Source organism: Pipistrellus kuhlii, unplaced genomic scaffold (genome assembly GCF_014108245.1).
Source record: "Pipistrellus kuhlii isolate mPipKuh1 unplaced genomic scaffold, mPipKuh1.p scaffold_m20_p_18, whole genome shotgun sequence".
Taxonomy (NCBI): Eukaryota; Metazoa; Chordata; class Mammalia; order Chiroptera; family Vespertilionidae; genus Pipistrellus; species Pipistrellus kuhlii.
In genome coordinates, this window is record NW_023425493.1 from 7,600,678 (window position 1) to 7,616,629 (window position 15,952).

At 55.7% G+C, this 15,952-nt stretch overlaps 1 protein-coding gene across 3 annotated transcripts in view; it reads left to right on the plus strand.

The window, feature by feature from the left end:
- Positions 1–15,952, plus strand: part of RASSF5 (Ras association domain family member 5) — a 71,286-nt gene that overhangs the window by 34,555 nt on the left and 20,779 nt on the right. Inside the window, exon 1 of one of the 3 annotated variants that reach the window (XM_036441647.2) lies at positions 10,746–10,954. The exons of the other annotated variants lie outside the window; for them this stretch is intronic. Coding sequence (XP_036297540.1) covers positions 10,835–10,954 — 120 coding nt within the window. The 5' untranslated portion in view covers positions 10,746–10,834. Of the gene's footprint in view, positions 1–10,745; positions 10,955–15,952 lie in introns of those variants that run through there. 3 annotated transcript variants of the gene reach the window in all.

Genomic DNA, 15,952 nt, shown 5'->3' on the forward strand with positions numbered 1-15,952 from the left:
CATGGAGAGGGAGCCACACAGAAACGTAGAAGGAGCCAGGAGTCCCCTGTGGGCGGGGAACAGCCCTCAGCCAGCAAACGGCCTGGCGGGGGAGTTTTGGGGGAGGGGGGCAGGGGGTTCGGTGGAGGGAGGGCTGCTGTGTTTGCCTTGGACGGCGCAGGCTGCGTGCTTCAGCACAAGCGGGGCAGGACCTAGCCTTCTATCAATAGAGCCCGGGCCCTGCTCCAGCCTCCCTCGCCTTTTCTGAAAAGCTGGTTTGTGCTGATTTCCGCCTTGGCTGGCTTTTCTGTTCAATACCAGGATGGACTTGCTTTCACCTCGACACCGTCACCTGGGCTGGCTCACCTAATGTGCGAGTGCATTTTCCGGGGGGTAGGGCGGAGGGGGGGGGGGGGCGGTTATGGTGGCTAGGGCCTCGGTCTGAGCTCAGCTCACCTGGGGCCGTACAGCAGTGAGGGTGTCTGTCTGGTGGAGTTTTGCTGTTCCCTTCCATGCTGTCTGACTAACCAGATACTGTCATGTGTTTCTAGTACAATATTTTCTAAAAACGTGATACATGTTTTCTTAATATTTTCTAAAAAGGCGGTACATTTTTTCTTTGAGGGAAACAGACAAAATCATGGAATGTCCTCTCTCCGGAGAGAACCACTGAAGGGTAGCATTTTTCTTTCTTTCTTCCTGCACATTCGTACATGTTTCCAGTCACTGTGGAGGTCATCCTCTAGGTAAGCATGTGTCTCAGCCTTTGAAAGCAGGAGTCCCAGGCTCCTCTGTCCCCTCTCTGCCACGCCTGTGGGAGGCGGGAGGAGGAAGAGGCAGACGTGTGTGGGGGGTGGGGGACCTCTGAGCCCCAGCTCTACTCACAGGACCATGTGGGGTGTGCAGAGGATTGGGGAACGGCAGCTGGGAGCTCAGAAGCAGTGCTTTGGTGTCTGTCCTTGGACACCCTGAGACCTGTGATGTCCAACTGTTCCATTGGGTGGCAGACCATTCAGGGGCTGGATAGCCCCCATCGTTGAGCCCCTTCCCCCCCTCTCCCTCTCCCTCTCCCCCTCCCCCTCCCTCCCTTGTTGACCAGGCAAATCCCTTCGAGTCCCCCCAGATCCTGTCTTCAGGTTATGCCTGCTTCCCCAAGAACATGAAGGCCGCCATATGCTGCCAAACCGGCTGCGGTTCTTGTTTTTCTTTGGAGGCCTGCCCCAGAGGCTTCATACTTTATACGTCAGGTGGTCTTACAAGTGCGGGATGGAAAAGACCCTCGGGCTTCCCCCGGTGCCCAGGATGAGGTGAGGCCTCTGCTGGTCTGGGCCGATCCCTTCATTGCCTTCGGAAAGGCAGGCCCGAAGGGAGGGAGTCCTTACCCCAAACTGTTCTCACCGCCACCTGCTGCCGCCCACGGGGGTCCTGAGGGCCTGTCCCTGTGGCCCTCGGTGCTGTTTTTCTTGGTACGAGGAAGGCACCGATGACAAGAAAAAGGACTCTTTGTTCCGCTGGAATCCCTGCAGCCAGGCATTGACCGTATGTCTGGCAGACCGCTTCCTCCCCCTCCCCCGGGCCCTCCAGAGCCAGGAGCCGCTCAGGAACCAGACTCCCAGGTCCCGGCCGCCAAGTCCAGCCCCTCCCACAGCAGTTCCCAGGCCTCCCGCGGGCCCCTTCCACTTAGGGCTCTGGCCAGACCCGTGTCCCACCTCCGCTGTTATGTACCCAGTGTTTCCCTTTGAATAGACTCACTCAACCTGAGCTTGTGGTAAAGGGACTTTGAAAAGCCTTGAATCACTGTTTGATGGACTTGGGATTTTTTCCTGACATGTTTAAATTAATACTTAATCTCTAAAATGAAAAGAAAAATGTGTCGAAGGACGGCCTCAAATTCCTTTGCACAGAGTCATTGAGCCAAGCACGGCTCTGAAATCCCCAGAGCCAGGCGTGGGAACTGCTGCCCACAGAGTCCAGCCTGGTACCTGCCTCCAGTGGGTGCCCGGGTGCCGCTGGTGCCTGAGGGGCACTGAGCAGTGGAAGGAGCTTCAGGGAGCTGGGAGGGCATGCCCGCCACCCACACTCCTACCCGGTGCTTCCAAAGGACAGACGGACCCATATGTACCAACAGGGAATAGCGAGAAGTGAAAACAAGTACACATGGGGCAAACCCGTATGTTGTGTGTCTGTGTGTGTGTGTGTGTGTGTGTGCGTGCGTGTGTACAGGGAAGGTCTGGCAGATGCCCAGCCAACCGCTGGAGGAGATTTCACTTAGGAAAGGGTGGGAGTGGAAAAGGGTGGAGTTTTGCTGTTCCCTTCCGTGCCATTTGAATAACCAGATACTGACATGCGTTTCTAGTACAATATTTTCCAAAAAAGGAGGTGCATGTTTTCTTAAGCAAAAGAGAAACCCCCTAGCCTAGGTGACAGAGGAGCTAGGTTCTAGGCCAGACTGTGCAGACGAGATCACTGGTGTGTGACCCAGGACAGACCTCCCAGGGTCTCGGCCTCAGGTGTCCCCTCTGAGAAATGGGACAGCAGGCAGGGTGGGTGTGCGGCTCCGAGAGATGTGGGTGGCAGCCTGTGCAGAGGAAGGGTGAGCATCCAGGGCCGTTCTGGTGCCTCTAACAGCCTAACTGGATTTTTTAAAATCTCATCACCCCTGTGGTGAAAGCCCTCAGTGGCTTCCTGTGGCCCTCCACTCCTGTCTAAACCTCTCAGGCTGGCTCTGCCAATTCTCCAGAACACGGGCAGATGGGTTACTGTCCTGTATGTACCACCAGGACACTGTGCCTTTGAGGTTTGGGTGGGCACTTCTAACTGCACGGCTAAGCGATTATCCTCCTTTGCAGCCCAAGATATTACTCCACCCCATTGCTAAAAATGACCCAGACCCTGTCCCCATTCACCGAAGGGACAGAGGCTTCCAAAGCTCCCGGTAGATCAGCCCGGCCTGTGGTCTCAGTCTCACCCATTGCTGCTGCCTTTCTGCCTGCATCCCTCCCCATGAAGCTGCTGTCATTCCTTAGCAGGGCCCCTCTGGAACCATCTCCCTCAGCCCCTGCAGCCGCTGAGTGGTGACTCAGCTGGCTTATAGAGCTAAGTTTCCTGGCACCCTGCCCCCCCACCGCTCCCTCCCCAGTCTTGCCACTGCCTCTGTACTTGGGCTCTGTCTTTCCAGAACTTTTTGGAGGGGAAGCACCTGGGGCCAGTTCTGCCCCAGTCTTCAGCCCAGTGGCCATGTGTTGAACCCTGAACTACCACAAGGGGGAGCTGGGGAGCAAGAAAAGGGGAGGGCAGTGGGGGACAGGTCTGTCCCTCCTGAGGGCCTGCCTCTCCCTCTTCCTAACAACCCTTCTGGATAGATACCCACCTCAGTGGATTCTGGGGGCTGGGGCCTCTCTCTGAAATGTTCCATGAATGTCTATCAAATTGAATTGTGGTTGATAACAACAGTAGGTGCTATTCACGGAGGCACAGCATGTGCTCCACTTGTTTATCAGTTACTGAGGTATGTTGAAATCTCCAACTTTAATCTTGAATTTTCCAATTTCTCCACATAGTTCTATCTTCCTGTATTTTGAAGCTCCATTATTCAGTGCATAAGAATTTAGGATGATTATTTCATCTTGTTAACTAACCCCTTTTTTTCTTTTTTCTTTTTAATAATATATTTTATTGATTTTTTACAGAGAGTTAGGGAGAGGGATAGAGAGCTAGAAACATCGATAAGAGAGAAACATCGACCAGCTGCCTCTTGCATACCCCCTACTGGGGATGTGCCCGCAACCAATGTACATGCCCTTGACCGGAATTGAACCTCCGACCTTTCAGTCCGCAGGCCGATGCTCTATCCGCTGAGCCAAACCGGTTTCGGCACTGACCCCTTTCTTTACATGACAAAATAACCTTCTCATCCCTGGTTATATTCTTTGCTCTGAAATCTACTTTGATATCATTGTAGCCACTTCAGCTTTCTATTGATTACCATTAGGATGGCATTTCTTTATTCATCCTTTTACTTTTAGGCTATTTGTGTCTTTGTATTTAAAGGTCATTTCTTATAGACAGCAGATAGATCTTTTTTTCTTTAATCCAGTCAGATAATCTCTGCCCTTTAATTGGGTTATTTAGATCATTTACATTTAATGTGATTATCGATACAAGTAGATTTAAGTCTGCCATCTTACTATTAGTTTTCTATTTGTCCTAGCTGTTCTTTGTTCCCTTTTTCATTTTTTTGTCTTCTTTTGGGTGAATTAAATATATTTTATGATTCCATTTTATCTTATGCACTGCCAGACTGCCTACATGTGCCAGTCAGTCCCCAGCCTCTCTCTAAGCTATGGCTACATCTGGGACATCCAGTCCACGCTCCACAGATTTCCCTCCATGCTCTAGAAGCCAGAGGTGCCGGCCAAAGCTGTCAGGGATTTGACTGCAGTAGACAGTTGGCCTCTCCCAGGAGCTGCTCCAACGCCTCTCTGAACAACTTAGGCTGGCCAGGCAGAGCTGAAAGGCGCAACCCAAACAGGAACTATTTAAGATCCTGGCTCTGAGAGGGAGAGAGCTCTAGTATTTATTTCTCTAGAAATCCTTAAGCCCCGGTGACATTTCTCTGTGCTCCTCACAGCCTCAGCCACTGCTTCTACCCAGGAAGCAATAGGCTGCGGAGATGACCTCTGGCTGGGCCAGGTCAGGCCTGTGGCTCTGAGGCGTCCGCAGAGCCCTCTGTCTATGTGCAGAAGTTCAAGACCTGTTCCCACTGTGACCACACCCGCCTGGCCATCAGAGGACTGGCCTTGCTGGAGAGGGGCCCTGCGAGGTGTGGGGTTGGTCAGACACACCTTTTGTGCTTCCCTCGTCTTCCCAAAGGAGAGCAATTGGCAGGCAGACTCCTTGGGCCTGGCTCAGACCTGCAGGAGCTCTTCAGGGCCACGGCTCTTGTAACTGCCCAATCCAAGTGTCCAACCCAAGCTGCTAGCCCGGCGGCCAAGCAAGAGAAGTACAGGGTGGGCTAGAACCCCCGAGAAAGCGAACCTTCTGAGTCTAACCTGAACGGTGTGCAGCCACTCACCTCTTATAACAGGAAGCCGTCTGGAGAGAAATTAACTTCTCTGCTGTGCATAGTTGGTTCATGCTGTCAAATGCTTTTCTCAGGGTGGGAGGTAGCATTCTTAAAAAAAATATATATATATATATATATATATATATATATATATATATATATATATATATATATATATATATATATAAAATTGATTTTTTTACAGAGGAATAGAGAGTTAGAAACATCGATCAGCTGCCTCTTGCATACCTCCCACTGGGGATGTGCCGAGAACCAAGGTACACGCCCTTGACAGGAATCGAACCCGGGACCCCTCAGTCCGCAGACCGACACTCCACCACTGAGCCAAACCGGTTTCGGCAGGAGGTAGCATTCTTAAGATATAACCCAGAGCAGACACCTGGGAGAGGTGGCTTCAGAGAGGCATGGGAAGGTGTGGGAGTGGGAGTGGTTATTGGCGAATATGGGTCAGGAGGTCGGGAGGACATAGGAGGAGGATATTGATGGGCAAGAACCAAACCACAAGAGGGCAGGGAAAGTGAATTGAGGGAACCTTGATTGTGGCCTGAGATGAGTGTGGACTGTTGACTCGGCATTGAAGGACCCACTCCGACTATGGGATGTCCCTGGAGTCATTGGAGGAAGGACAGCAGTTATAACGGAAAGTTGTCAGACACGGAGGCTCTGGGTTTGCAGTCTGATTCTACCGTTCACTCGCTGTGTGACCTCTCTGAACCTCAGCTTACTCTTCTGTACATTACCTTCTTGCAGGGCTGTGAGGATTGAGATCATGAAATGTGTAAGAGTTCGGTGAGTCTAATGATAATTTCTTATTTCATGTCCTACTAGACTGCACATTATGAGAAGGTGGGGACTGTGCCGTATTTGAGCCTGAACTTGAACCCTGAAGCTAGTGCTTGCCATGTAGAAGGTGCTCAGTAAAGATTTGTTAAATGAACATCTGAAAGAATAAGCAACTAGATCTTGGTATGTAGTAGTTACTCAATAATTATTAGTTGATAACGAACTAGGACAGTGGTCGGCAAACTCATTAGTCAACAGAGCCAGATGTCAACAGTACAACTATTGTAATTTCTTTGGAGAGCCAAAGTTTTAAAACTTATTCAGAAGAAATGCCACTTCTTCAAAATAGACTCGCCCAGGCTATGGTGTTTTGTGGAAGAGCCACACTCAAGGGGCCAAAGAGCCTCATGTGGCTCTCGAGCCACAGTTTGCCGACCACTGGACGAGGAGGTTTTATATTCTCACAATGGTGATCAGATCTTGGTCTAGAAGGGGAACTTGGGCAACCAGGAGGCACACATGGGAACAGGGAAACTACTGGAAAGCTTTGCACTAATGTAGGCTGTGGCATCCCTGGAGATGGGAGAGACCTGGGGGAAGGAGCAGGCGGAAGTGAGGCCGGGAAGAGCCAGGCTGCAGGGGGAGGAGGGCTGGGCGCTCAGTGAGCAGGTACCCACCTGGAGCTGCCTGGAGACAAAGGATTCAAGACTTGAGTCTGTGGGTGTGGTGGATGCCATCGGGCGGCACCGGGGAGACTCAGGCCCCTGGAGACATGGGCACGCAGGGGAAGAAGACAGTCCTTGGCTGGACTCTAGAGAACCCCAGGGAGCTAACGGGGAGCAGGGCTCAGACAGACCGAGGAAGCGGGTCCTGACTTGCTTGCGAAGGGCTGTGAGTTCACGCGTGACTCCGGAGCTCCGGGCCCGGGATCTGCACCGGGCCAGCCGGGCCAGTTTGGCTCCGCCCCACACGCACTGTCGCTGTATGTACAGGTGACTTCACCCGCCTCCCTCTCTGCAAAACAGAGATAATAACGGCAGCTTCCTCGTCGGTGTGCTGTGGGGATGCCGTTAAAAGGTCACTAGGACACTGCCTGCACGTCGTGGCTACTAACGATTCAAAAAATGCGTTTCCAGTGTGTGGTGGCACCTCACCCCGGTGTCCAGCCCCCGAAGGCAGCTCTCCCTCTCTGACACCCCTCCAGTGGGAGGAGGAGGAAACCTGAGGGCCCAGCTTGCTCACGCTGGAGGCGGAGCTGGGACCAGAGAACCACTTCCGACCTTGTCTCACGTCACAGCTTTTCTGGAGCAGAAAGAACCACGGGGAGGATCCAGCGGTGGGATCCGGCCGCCTGTCGGGGTGCACTGGGGAAGGAAGGAAGCATAGTGTCATGCTTTTCATCATCGGACACTTTGGGACGGGGAGGTCGCCCACACACCATTTCAGTGGGGCCCCTGAACCCCAGCATGGATTTAGGGTTCTGGATGCGCTGCTTGAGGTGCAGGCCCCTCTTCCAGGGCCCAGGGACAAGGACACCCGGTTCCCATCCTTTGTTTGTTCACCTCCTGGTGCATAAAAGGAGGCTCTCTGTGCCCCTTTCTCTCCCCTGACACCCCCCTCACTCCCCCACCAGGTTATCACTGCTGCTGGTTATTCGCAGGGGAGAGGCCATTGGACACGGACAGTAATCCAGCCTTCTCTCTTTGGGACCCTGGGGCTCCAGCCTGGGTTTTCCTCTGGAGGCTGGCCAGCTTATGGCATTATACACCGAGGGGCCAGGTTATTATGATCTCTGAACGCATAATAATCTGGCCACTCAGTGTATACCCTATATAATAAAAGGCTAATATGCAAATTGTCCCCTCGACCAGCAGACAGGCCTGCCAACCATCCATGTCTCCTTAACCTGGCCAGACCCCACCCATGCACGAATTCATGCACCAGGCTATATATATATATATATGTATATATATATATATATATATATATATATATATATATACACACACAATATATATATATGTGTGTGTGTGTGTGTGTGTGTGTGTGTATATATTGAGTGGCCAGATTGTTATGCATTCAGAGATCATAATAATCTGGCCACTCTGTGTATATGCACATGCGGATTTCTTCTATTCCGGGATCCGCAACCAGTGCAGTCTGTTTTGCTGACTTTTCCCGAGAGCCTAGATTCTCTGAGCCTAGAATTCATCGACAGGTGATGTGGGCCCGAGACACAGTACCAAGGGGTTCAGAGGTGTGAAAGGTGTGAGCTGTGATGGAGCGTGCGGCTCCCCTGCGTTTGCTCGCCTGTGAAAAGGGGCTAATCGCTGCTCTGAGCGTTACAGAGCACCCTGCGTGAAGTAATGGCTGGTAAAAGGCTGTGCAAAGCCCTGTTGAGACATCGAGATTTCGTCATATTTGTGACGGCCCCGAGCAGCACCGCAGAGAACACCGTGTCCCGTAGAGCTTCTCCCGTCGTGGCTGGCTGTCCGGCGCGGCTCCCAGGGAGAGGCCATGCCCACGCCGGGCCTCTGTCCTGCTGTCTGACACAAGGCGCTCGCTGTGTTTTGAGATCGCGTTCTGACGCGTGACGCTGCAGGTGCTGGGCAGAGGTCCCTGCGTGACCCCAAGGACACGGTGTGGCCACACAGACGCCGGGCCTGTTTTTTTTTCCCTACGTGTTGGAGTCCCACCGAGCAAGAAGTCCCTTTGACAAAGGAAAAGTGTGTTTCTTCGCTGGCCGGCCATAGCAGGTAGGCTGCCAGTGATGGCCGAGATCATGCCAGGCCCCTCTTTGCAGGATTCCACATGTTGGCATTGGGCTAGGAGGTACTGCCAAAGCCAATACCAGCCTCTTTGGCTGAACCATTGTCTCTGGGGAACCCCCTGGGGGGGGAAAAAAGTTTCTAAAATACTCATTTGAAGAAAAGATTGCTCCAGACAAAAGCCAGAACCTACTTTTAACCCCACTCATGTTAGCTCTTCCCCTCAATCAGCCCGTAGCTCACCTCGGCCCCCACGTCTGCTCTCTGCCTCCCCCATGACCTCCCTGTCCCGGGAGGCGGCCCCCCTGGTAGGGGAGGGCCTCTGAGCCCAGGCGGCCAGCAGCTAGGTGCTGGCTCTCGGCTCTCTCCAGCCCGTGCCTGCCAGGCCCCACAGCCTTCTGGGAGGAAGACTGTGTGGGAGGATGGAGCCAAATCGGGCTGCAGTTTGAAACCCCCTGGAGCACAGATTTGGCTGAGGTGGAGGAGGGAGCGGGTTCCTCAGGGAAGTAACCAGAGCTTAAAACGGAGTTGGCAGCGCGGTGTCGGGGCCGAGTCTAGCCCTCTGCCCACCTTGTGCCCTGGACTGCATTGTTTCAGAGCTGCAGGAAGAGCCACACAGGCTTGGACAGGGGCCTGGTGACCCCTCTCAGACCCTCTCTGGGGCTCCCAGGATCCATCAGACCCCATGGGCACGGTGCCCCCCCGGCATCGCCGGGCTCGGAAAGCTTTGCGTCTTTTTCCGGGACTCCGGGCCACACTGGATGGAAAGATGGCAGAGTGCACATCGAAGCAGTCCCACCTCTGCCGAGAGAGACTACATCGCCGCAGCTGAGGGCACAGGCCCTAGAATAGCACAGTGTCCTGCTGTGTAACCCTGAGCCTCAGTCCCCTCATCCATAAAATGGGGATCATCATCTCTGCCTTCCGGCTCTTGGGAAAGTTAAAAGGCGAGCTGCTTGTGAATTACCCGGCACATGCAGCCCTTGTATGAACGCTGGCAGCTATAACTACTGTGTACAAATGCGGTCTGGGGAGTTGTGTGTGTGTGTGTGTGTGTGTGTGTGTGCAGGGGTGGGGGGTTACGGATAGGGTTAGTGCCCTAATTGCTGTGACGGATTCAGCCCCGGCCAAGGAAGGTGTCCTGCATGTTCCCATGGAGAAAATGTAAATGAGCTGTCCATGGTGGGAAGGACAAGATCTGGCAAAAACCCCTCTGGGCCGGAGTGTCAGGGAAACGCACAAATAACAGGGTGTTGTCCGCAGGCTCCTTCAGTACCCTGAGGCTCTCAGAGGTCAAGTTCCCTGGCGGGAAGGGCGGCTTCTCTCCAGGTTGCCATAACTTTTGCATTTGATTTGCATATGCTTGTCCTCCCCCTCCCTCCCAGTGTCTTCTGACATTTCCAAGTAAAAATATTGCTGCTCTCCAGCCAGGCCAAATATCGATTTCCTCCTTCTCCAGTGCCTTCTCTAACTCCTCTGATGGACTAGGCTTCTGCACCCAGTGGGTGGGGAATGGGAGGGCGGGGTGCGAGGGGGAGGGGAAGGAGGAGGGACGGCTGACCTTATAGCACCTTCCCCCAGTGAACGGGGGATGAGAAGGAGCTGTCTGCAGGACAGAGAGGACAGAAGGACCCCCTCCCTCCCCCCCATCAGGCCCATCCTGGTCTATTTCTCCTTTGCATCCTTAATCAGACCTGCGGTGCCCTAAGCCCGCTGGCACCGGGGTCGTGGCACCGAGTGGGTGGAGAGGTGCAGGGGAGGGAGGGAGGGAGGGAGGGAGGGGCGCCGCTTTGAGGAACCTTGCAGAGGAAGTGGCTTCAGCAGCGCCCCGGCCGCCCGGGCAGGAAAGGCACGGGGAGGCGGGCGGCGGGGGAGGTGTGGCGATGGCACTCGCTCTGCGCTCCGGGCGGCGGGAGGCAGCGGGCGCCCAGGACGTGAAGCCCTGAAACCGCAGAGGCCAGGGGAGCCGGCAGGCGCGGCAGGGCAGGTCGGACCCGTGTTTGCAGCCTCTGACGGCGGTGGGCGCGCCAGGAAGGGAGCAGGTTCCCAGCTGGAGCGCCGGGCCGGGTGAACTGCCCAGGCAGCGGGTCCCTGAGCGGCCGGCAGGCTCCGGGCAGGGGCTTAGGCTCCGGGCACCGCCGCGTCCCCGGGCGTGTCCCCAGGCGGCCCGGCCGATGCGCTGCGGGTCCCGGTCCGAGTCTCGTCCGTGCTCGGCTCGATGACGGTGGACAGCAGCATGAGCAGCGGGTCCTGCCGCCTGGAGGACGAGCTGGAGGAGTGCTTCTTCACGGCCAAGACCACCTTCTTCAGGCACCTGCAGAGCAAGCACTCTGCCAAGGTAAACGCGCTCGGATGCGGATGCGAGAGAGGCTCTGCTGGGCGGGGTGGGGAGGTGTGGGGAGGACCCTCTGTGGTCTCGGAGGGCAGCGTTCTCCCGGCCAACGGGCCGGGCCATGTGCTGCCAGGGCGGGTGGGCAGCTGGCTGGGGACCCTCCGGATGCAGCTGGGCAAGACCAGAAGTTGGATCCAGAGCCCCTCGGATTTTCTTTCTACGGCTCCGTTCAGCGTTTCCTGTCCCCTCGACCTTCCCAACATGGCTCTCCACAGTTTGGGGACGGTGCTTGGTGCGGGGTTTGGCCACATGCTTACCTGGGGCGGGGAGAGGGATGGACAACTGTTTTGTTTTTTGTTTTTGTTTTTTTCTTTTCCTTTTTTCTTTTCTTTCGTCGTTTCTCCCCCAAACCAGCGCTTTGGAGCTCTAGTTAGAAAGCAGGCCTCGGCCAGTGCCTCTGGAGGGTAAACCTCCACAGGCTGAGGCTTCCCATGGTGAATGGCCAGAACCATCTTTAGACGCAGTCTGGCAGCTCGGCCGAGGCCCCGGGTGCTTTCAGAGCACATGGAAACTTCTTTCTTAGGCGGTTGTCCTGCCACCATCTTAACTTCCTGGGTGGCTTGGGAGGAACCTAAAGAGCTTTGCGTGAGTCTCCTGGTGGGGTTCTCTGTGCTCCCTAAAGCTGTCAGCCCCTCCACACCCAGCTCACCTGAATCCCCTGTCTCTTCCCCCCCCTCCTCAGCCCCCCATGACCGCACAGCCAGCAAATGGCCACAGACCTGGTGGAGTGGCTACCTCTCAGCAGATCCTAGGGGAGGTGGCCTCACAGGGGCTGTTTGTAGGCCAGGGTGAGCTGGTCAGTGTCACAGGCGTGAGCCGGCTCATCGCCGATGGAGCGGCCCATCCTGTAGTTGCAGACTGCACCCAGAGCTCCCGGGCTCGGCTGAGGCCTCCTTGGTTAACCATCCATCCTGCCTGGGGGCCCCCAGTTTGCTGGGCCCACGTGTCAAACAAGTGGGCCTTTCCATTGTGAGGGGACACCCGAGGGGACACCCGGAACCCAAAGGAGAGGTTTTGACTTTCGTGTTTGATGGAGGCCCCGCACACTGGCCCCTCGGCCCCGCGCCCGTTATCTGGGCCCCCTCACGGGGCTGGAGAGCAGGGCTTGTTTGGAGGGGTGGGGGCCGGGGTGGGTAGGCTGCAGGGGTGAGGGTGGGGAGGCTTATGAAGAACAGCATGGCTGCAGAACAGAGGTGTCTTCTCTGTCTTCTCTTTTGGGGTTTTTGCCTGATGGTGTGGATCCCTCTTTGCCGCCGCCCCCCCCTCCATGCGCGCGCGCGCGCGCGCGCACACACACACACACACACACACACACACACACACAGGCACTCCAGCCGTCTGGGGTCTTTAGGCCAGTGATTCGCAATCCTAGCTGGGCCCCGGAACCACCTGGAGAGCTTTAGGAAACGGGGGTATCAGAGAGTCAGAGTGAATTGGCCTGGGGTGCAGCGTGGGCAGCAGGACCTGGAAAAGCTGCCCAGGTCATTCTGAGGAGCGTGTGCCTGCCCGGGGTTCAGAGCATTGCTCCAGAGCTCTGCTGCTGTGTGTGTGTGGGGGGGGGGGGGGGGTTAAGGGGGGGGATGGTTCCTGTTTTTAAACAAAGTTCAGCTGCCGCACTTACTACCAGCCAGGCTGTGAGCCCCGGGCCCTAGAATGTGGGCTTTTTGCATGACTGGGGGGAAGGGGCAGGCACACCGCAAAGCTGGGGTTTCTTTGGCAGCTGCTTCTGGTATTTCTTGGGAGAAGTAGAACCACCTCACAAGAAAATACGCTGGGCCGGGGGCTGACTTGCTTTTTGGACCAAACAGCCTTTCCTCTCCCCCCGCCCCCCCCCCCCAAAGCTCCCCTTCCTAGCCGCACTCCTGAAGATGCACCTTCGCCTGGCCCCCACCTCAGCTCTTCCTGGCTGGCTCTTGATCCGTTCATTGCACAGGGGCCTCTGCACATGCTCCCTGGCTTGTGCTGCCCGCCTGGGAGCCCTCGGAGGGCAGGACTCCCTTCTCAGAAAGCCCTTTTGTGGAAACCCGGGGCTCGATGCTTCCTAAAGCGTGTGCGGTGGGCCTGGCCCCTCCGTGTCCCTGGCCTCGGCCTGACTACAGCGTGAGAGGCATCCCAGCTGGAGACTGAGCTGCCGTCAGGGTGCTCTCCCTGAGCACCAGGCCAGCAGGCGGGGGCGGGGGGGGGGACGGACACAGGCCACTGCAGGGTGACCGGCGCTGGGCTGGCCCCAGCTGAAGGAGCACAAGGATGTGTGTGGCCGACCGAGGGGCTGGGTGAGCTGCAGCCAGATGTTTTAGCCTTTGTTTTCACACCTTTCATAATATTTTCAGCTCTCTTCTCCCTCCTGGACGCGGTTTCAAAGCCATGGGCCAGACTCTGACCCCAGCCTGACCCCCGACGGTGCTTTTTTCCTGCCCAAAGAGATCACATCTGAGCTCCTCAGGGAATTTCTTTTCCTGTCTCCAAGGAAAGGCATGTGTGTTTCCCTGTCGCCCAGAGACCGAGGCCCCCATCGGGGAGAGCAGAGGCTTCTAACGCGTCTATAAATAGCTGTCAGGGCAACCTGCGTCTCCGGGTCCGGCCTGGCCGAGCGGGCGGTGGGCAGGCCTGGCCGCTGCTCTGGGCCGGGCACCACCTCCTGGGAGCAGGCCCAGCAGCCTCCCTGAGTTCCTGGGGCCTCTCCGCAGCCCCTGGGAGGGATGGAGGGAGGGAGGGGGAGAGACAGCCAGAGAGGACATGGGAACAGGCCTCGCTGGTCCTTTCCTTCCAGACATGGCAGCTTCCTGGGGCCTCAGCTGGAGGCGCAGGGGGGTGTGAGTCACGCCAGGTGCAGTTGCGGGGCGGGGGCTGTGCTCTCACGGGCTTCTCCCTCGGCTGGCCGCGGTCAGGTGGCGTTTCCCAGGGTCATGCTGGTGTTACCCAGGGTTATGCGTGTCCAAACGGGGCCCCTGGAAGCTTATGTGGAAACCCCCTGGGTGCTCAGAGGGGCAGCCCAGGTGCACACACAGTCACTCCCGTCTAAGCTGTCGGAGTCTCCAGGGCTGAGGGGTTCGGCCAAGGTCACACAGCAAGTTCATGGTGGACCGAGGTGAGAGCCCACGTCTCCTGCCGTCCAGCCCAGGAAGAGGCCGGATGGAGCGCTCTGTGAGGCCAGTTGCTCCTTTATTCCTGTTGGGATGTGACTCCGGAAGGGGGCCATCCTCTTCCTGTCATCCCCTGAGTGACTGCAGGTGGCAGGCAAGGGGCTGACTCTGAGCGGGGACACGGGCACTGCGCGCTCTGCCCTTCAGCAGGCGCCGGGCCTGCACAGCACCAGGCGCGCACCAGGGCATGCACAGCCCGCTTCTCGCAGAGCGTCATGGCTGGGCTAGTGCCTCGTCTCGCAGACAGAGACACTGAGGCCTGTGGGGTAAGGAGGACTCATCAGGCCCCACATCTGATGTATGGCAGAGTCATGATTGACATCTCTCTTGGACTCCTTGTCCAATGCTCTTTTCTTTTTTTCTTTTTTTTAAATTTTTTTGTATTAAATTATCTTTGTCCAATGCTCTTCTTGATCCTCTTCACTCAGCGAGTGACTGGGACAGATGTAGGCCTTGTCCTTTCAGAAGCTTGTCCACAATAGGAAGGCCCAGATGGCCTCAGGCTGGGAAGGGGTTAGAGAGTCCTTCCCATCCCTCCATTCCGTAAGTCCTTCCCACTCCTCCATTCCATGTGATTCTTCCCATCCCTCCATTCCATTGGTCCTTCCCATCCTCCATTCCATGTAATCCTTCCCATCCCTGCATTCCATTCCTTCATTCCATAAGTCCTTTCCCATCCTTTCATTCCATAAGGTCCTTCTCATCCCTCCATTCCATGTGATCCTTCCCATCCCTCCAATCCATGTGATCCTGCCCATTCCTCCATTCCGTAAGGCATACTGCTAGAGGAACACTGGCCCTACCTTTAACACCAGCAGGAGGAACCTGTCATCAATTCCAGTCTTACAGCTTTAATCACTTAAAGTTCTCGTGTCGATCCTAACATACCGCTTGCTGGAGAGCCTTCCTGCGAGTGTTTTCTTTGGATGTGGAAAGTATAAGCTTGACTTTACCTCTGGTTAAAGCACACATAGAACACACCCCCCTCTCCTCCACCAGATTTTCTTTGCTTTATGCTGACACCATTGAAAAAATCAAGGAAGATGCAGAGGAAGGGGTCTCAGGTCAGAGTACGAAGCCGCTCTGGTTCTGTGCCGGCATTTGTCCCATCTACTCTTGCCTGGCCAGTCAGCCCCTCCCTGGTCAGGGCCTCGGTGGCGTTCCACGGATGTCAGCCAAGCTTGATGGCCCTGGGACCAGCCAGGGAAGTCCCCATCTCTGTGCCAGCATCGGGCATGCCAAGCCTCAGGCACACACCTGCCCCTGACCTTCTTGGCATGAGAGAAGAGAAAAGGATACTAAAAATAATGTTCCAAATTGGAGCAATAAAAAGGAAGTAGAAGTCTTCAGGCCCATTGGACCAGTGGACTGTGTTTTTATGTGCTTTCTCAGAAGCCTGCCCAGCCCAAGGCTAGCCGAAAGGGCTACATGGCGTAGCTGCATGAGGGTTCTTTTAGGTGCACTGATGGCTCCTGGACTTCAGTATATATGGGGGTCAGGGTAAACCCTGTCCTCGCTGGTTTGGCTCAGTGGATAGAGCGTCGGCCTGCAGACTGAAGGGTCTCAGGTTTAATTCCAGTCAAGGGCATGTGCCTGGGTTGTGGGCTTGGTCCCCGGTAGGGGGTGTGCAAGAGACAACCAATCAATGATTCTCTCTCATCGTTGATCTCTCTCTCCCTCTCTCTCTCTCTCCCTCCCTCCCTCCCTCCCTCCCTCCCTCCCTCTCTCTCTCATCCTCTCCCTCTCTCTCCCTCCCTTCTCTGAAATCAATAAAAATATATTTTTTTAAATAATAAAGAAA